This window comes from Myotis davidii, unplaced genomic scaffold, assembly GCF_000327345.1.
Source record: "Myotis davidii unplaced genomic scaffold, ASM32734v1 scaffold554, whole genome shotgun sequence".
NCBI classification, from domain to species: domain Eukaryota; kingdom Metazoa; phylum Chordata; class Mammalia; order Chiroptera; family Vespertilionidae; genus Myotis; species Myotis davidii.
In genome coordinates, this window is record NW_006285312.1 from 857263 (window position 1) to 862490 (window position 5228).

The 5228-nt window shown below is 46.2% G+C and overlaps 1 protein-coding gene and 1 long non-coding RNA gene across 2 annotated transcripts in view; both read right to left on the reverse strand.

Annotated features, from left to right (window-relative positions):
* LOC107181877 overlaps positions 1-3595 on the reverse strand; it is a 6594-nt gene extending 2999 nt beyond the window's left edge. The window contains exons 1-2 of the long non-coding RNA XR_001512587.1: positions 3437-3595; positions 2639-2641 (exon numbers count right to left, since the gene is read on the reverse strand). This is a non-coding gene — a long non-coding RNA (uncharacterized LOC107181877). The remainder of the gene's footprint in view (positions 1-2638; positions 2642-3436) is intronic.
* The window catches only part of TMC7 (transmembrane channel like 7), a 53617-nt gene extending 48400 nt beyond the window's left edge, over positions 1-5217 (reverse strand). Inside the window, exon 1 of the mRNA XM_006756076.2 lies at positions 5138-5217. Coding sequence (XP_006756139.1) covers positions 5138-5204 — 67 coding nt within the window. The 5' untranslated portion in view covers positions 5205-5217. The remainder of the gene's footprint in view (positions 1-5137) is intronic.
* Positions 5218-5228: the final 11 nt, after the last annotated feature.

Below are 5228 nucleotides of genomic sequence, written 5' to 3' on the forward strand. Positions count from 1 at the left end.
TGGTGTGGAAAAAATATTCTGGCCACTCAGTGTAGATGATGTTTCTTTCTCATCGATGTTTCTATCTCTCTATACCTTTCCCTTCCTATCTCTCTAAAAATCAATTTAAAAATATATTTTTAAAAAGTTAAACACAGAATTACCATATCATCTAGCAATTCTACTCCAGGGAGTATGCTCCAAATAACTGGAAACAGGTGTTAAAGCAGAAACTTGTGCATAAATGTTCACAGCGGCATTTTCCCCAACAGCCAAAAGGTGGAAACAATCCAAATGTGCATCCATGGATGAATGGATAACCGGTGCTATATCCACACAATGGAACAGTATTCAGCCAGAAAACGGAATCAAGTAGAGTACCAATGCATGCTACAGCAGGGCTGGAGCTCACAAACATCCTTATTGCCCTGGCCAGTGTTGTTCAGTGGGTTGAAGTGTTGTCCCATACACCAAAAGGTTGTGGGTTCGATCCCTGGTGGGGGTGCATGCAAGAGACAACTGATCAATGTTTCTCTCTCACATTGATGTTTCTTTCTCCCTCCCTTTCTCCCTCTAAGATTAAAAAAAAAACACTTAAGTGAAAAAAAAACCACCATAAATGGTCACATATTCTATGATTCCATTTATATGAAACTAGAGGCCCAGTGCACAAAATTTGTGCATGGGGGGGTGTTACTCAGCCCGGTCTGTACCCTCTCCAATCTGGGACCCCTTGGGGGATGTCCGACTGGGGAAACTGGGGCTCAGAAGAGGAAATAACTTGCTCAAGGTCACAAGGCATTTTTTTTTTCAGCAACAATAACATGTCTGGGCCAGAAAAGTGATCTCTGGATAGAAGGCTAATGAGTAGAATTCTCACCACCAAGACTTTCTTTTATACACAATCTTTATTCTTTTCATGATGTGGAAATCCAAATGTCCCTGGCCTGCCTCTTTCACCACTAGGCCCCACGCCTGGAGCATGCTTAAGGCTCAAGTCAGTTCCCTTCCTCCTGTGCATTATTGATGCACAAATAATATAGGCATCAGGGGGCAGTCACCAAGGCAACCAGAGCTGCAAGGTTGCCCACGGAGAACTTTGTATCACTGGCCACGATTCCACCTGGCCACAGACAGGGCTTATAAGAGGCTAAGTCGGTGTCTTAACCCAGCGGTTCTCAACCTGTGGGTCGCGACCCCTTTGGCGGTCGAACGACCCTTTCACAGGGGTCGCCTAAGACCATCCTGCATATCAGATATTTACATTACGATTCATAACAGTAGCAACATTACAGTTATGAAGTAGCAACGAAAATAATTTTATGGTTGGGTCACAACATGAGGAACTGTATTTAAAGGGCCAGAAGGTTGAGAACCACTCTCTTAACCCCACCCCTACTCTTAAGAACAAAACAACTACAAGAGAATTGAGAATACAGTTCAATGGATACTTTGAAAGGGCGAAGCCAGGGTCTGTGTGTATTACAGAGAAGGGACACAGAGTCCAGCCTGTGGGAGGAGAGGTAATCAGGGAAGACTTCCAGAGGGAAGTGACAGCAGATGGAAAGAAGAGAAGAGCAGTATGCCTTATAAAGAAGCACGGTAATGGCCCCCGGGGGAGAGGGAACAGAAGGAGCTTCTCAGTCTCAAGAAGCAACATGCAGACGGCAGGTGTGGGCGGATATGGGAGCGAAGACAGGGACCAAACCACAAAGGGCATCCCTCAACTAATATTTACTGAAGGCCCACTATGCACCAAATACTGTGCTAAGCATGTGGATGCAATGGGGAGCCAAACTGGCCCAGCCCTTGCCCTCCTGGAGTTTATCATCTAGTAGGGGAGGCAGAGATATTCATGAACAACAGTTAACACTCCCATGGCAGCCAGTCTCCAGGATGGGCCCCAGAGATGCATCTTCTCCCCCAATATCCTGACACTCATAACTTTATATAGGTTCCTTCCACACTGAAGGGGGCCAAAAAATATTGCAGAGCCAAGCCAGTGTTGCTGAGTGGTTGAGCACAGACCTATGAAACAGGAGGTCACGGCTCGATTCCCAGTCAAGGCACATGCCCCCGCTGTGGGCTCAATCCCTAGTGTGGGGCATGCAGGAGGCAGCCGATCAATGATTCTCTCTCACCATTGATGTTTCTATCTCTCTCCCTCCCCCTTCCACTCTGAAATCAGTTAAAATATATTTTAAAAAATATTGCAGAAATACCACTGTGATTTCTGACACCAGATCATAAAGGCATTACAGCTTTGCTTTGCTCTCTCTTAGATCATCTGCTCTGGGGAAGCCAGCCGCCAGATCATGATGACACTCAGCAGCCCCCTGGGAGGTCCATGTGGAAAGGAACTGAGGCCTCCTGCCAACAGCCAGTGTGAGTTCGCCATCTGTGTGAGCAAGTAATCTCGGGAGGGATCCTCCAGCCACAGGCAAGCCTTCGGATGACACCATGACTGACACCTCATGAGAGACCACAGCCAGAACCACCTAGACAAGTCGTTCCCAAAGTTCCGACCATCAGAAATTGTAAGATAATGAGTATCACTGTTCTAAGCCACTAAGTTTTGGGGTGATTTGTAACACAGCATAGATAATGAATACAAACATTAAGTCCTTTATATAAATCAAACTCTCTTAATCCTTATAACACCCTGATGTGGGTTCTATTCTTATCTCCACTTAATACAGAAGGAAACTAAGGCACCAAGCAGTTAAGTGCCTTGTCCAAAGGCAAATCCAGGAAATGGGAAAATGAGGATTTGTATCTGGGTATCGGAGTCTAGACTTACCATCACTACAGTGTAGCTGTGGTCCCCTGCTTGCCTCTCTCCTCCCCTCCTTCCCTCCCTTCTTTCATTTATTTGCCACAATTTAGCATCTACTATGTGCCAGACACTGTTCTAGGCCCTCAGGGAACAAGACAAAACCCCTGCTTTGCATGGCACCCATATTCCAGAAGAAGAGACAACTAACAAAAAAAGTAAACAATCAAACTAGATGGCTTCAGATGGTGATAAATGCTTTGAAGGAAAAAGCAAGGTAATGGGTCAGGGAAAGCGAGCTGGGGGTACTTCTTCAGACAAGATGACTCTAGTGGTCCCCCTCTCTGAAATGATATTTGAGCAGACCTGACAGGAGGTGGAGGAAGGGGAAGCTGACATACAAAGAAGAAAGAGAAATGTAGTTGAGGCAAAGAGAACAGCAGATGCAAAGGCCCTGAGGCAGAAACCACCCTGATATGCTGAAGGAATTGGAAGGCAGCCAGTGTAGCAGACCGGGTTAAGGGTGATGAAGGCCTGGAGAGGAGGCTAGGGTCAAATCTCCAGGCCTTGTTGGCCACCACAGAAAAGCCTGGCCTTTATACTCAGAGCAGTGGGAAGCTACCTGAAAGTTTAATTACGAAGGGGAGTGGTGTGATCTATCACTTAGATACAGTGATCTATCACTTTTTTCTGCCAATGGCCATTCGGATATTTATAACATCATTCATAGGCCATACAAAATTATCAACCTAAAAATTAGCCTGCTATATTTCCTCAAACAGTTAATTAACTCACCCTTATTGCCTTGGCAGGGCCAGACCAAATGATTCCTCTGGCCTTATACAGCCCTGGGGGCCAGACACTCCCTACCTCTGATAGAGGCGGCACAAGCTGCATTCTGTTTCCTGCCCACCTCCAGTTGTACTCCCATGATTTCCATGTAACGGATAACCCTTTACAAAGTGCTACAAAGTTATAAACATGTCCCTTCTGAGCCTTCCACCCATGCTGGTGGGTACTAGGCCAAACATATCATCTGTCCAAGGTCTGGGAGAGACTTTAGAAGGGCCAGTTATACTCATAAAAAGATGCTTAGAGTCCCCTTAAACACCCAGGAAAGATCCAAAAAAAGATGAATCTCACACCTTCTGTATAGGAAACCATGGCATCTTAAATGTGATTGATTGTGCTAAAATAAGAGGAAGATAAATATCAACCAACTAAAATAATCCTTGAATGGCCGTTATTGAAAGGTTAAAGCTGATGCCGCAGGATGAATAATGAGCTAAACAGGAATTACCATCAAGCCCAGTCTGAGTTCTGATTCCTGAGAAAGTTCCCAGGGTTTGGGGCCCTTCTGGATGTCTTTTCTTTTTCTTCTTCTAAATGTTGAGAACAATCCAGTCATAAGGGTCTAATGCCCAGATCTACACTCATGTTTTACTGTACATCCTTGCAACAAAACCACTCTTCTCAAATTGAGTTAGAAAAAGCACTGCAGATAAAACTCGGAATACAGTCTTGTGTTTTGTTAAGGGAAAAATATAAGATGCAAATGCTACAAGGAAGCCTGCCTGGGTGCTGGCAACTCTTCTATCTTGCCTGGGTGGTGGTTGTCCATGATTTTGTAAAAGTTCACAGAGCAAGACACAACTTTCTCCCAAGGGGAAAAACCACCACATTATCATGCTGGCTTGGTTACCATTTATTGTGCTTTCTCTGTTCCAGGCACTATGCTAGGTAGGCACTTCACACGTTTTTCTCTCAGCTATAATAACCCCACCAGCATCCTATTCCCACTTGAATGCTTAAGAATCTGGGGCTCTTCGCTTGTCACCTCTGACATGCGTGTCATAGGCTCGCCATCACTGCTTTAAGCAATAAAATAAATAAATAAATAAAATAAATAAATAAATTTTTTTTTAAAAAAAGAATCTGGGGCTCAGAGAAGGCAAACCACTTAGCAAAGATCACACAGCAATAAACAGCTGAGGCAGAACTCGGTTCCAAGTTCATCTCATTGTAAACCCTGAAATGTTTGGGGGCTGGCGCCTCCTGTCAGAATGTTAGAACTGGTGGGGATCTCAAAATCTTTTCATTTAACCGATAAGGCTATTTGGAGACTAGCCCAGGATCCCTCCGCCAGCAACGGGAAGACAAAGCCACCTCGCTCTGGACTCCCAATGTCGTGCTCCTCTGGTGGGGCAGGCGCCCTCTTAACTGGGCGAGGATGGGTGAGAGGAGGGTGAACGGGAATAAGAAAGACCGCTTCCCACCCCCACCCCACAAAGACTGGGAGGGAGGGAGGAGGCTGGGCTCTCGTCAAGTTCCAGGCACCTCGCCGCGTGCCCTCCGACCACTAGGAGCACCGTCCCGCCGCCCTACCTGGATGGACGAAGGGCTGCCTCCTGGGCCTGCCGGGCGGGAGCGCACTGGCACTGGCCTCGCTCATGGCTGCGCTCACGCCCCGCCCCCA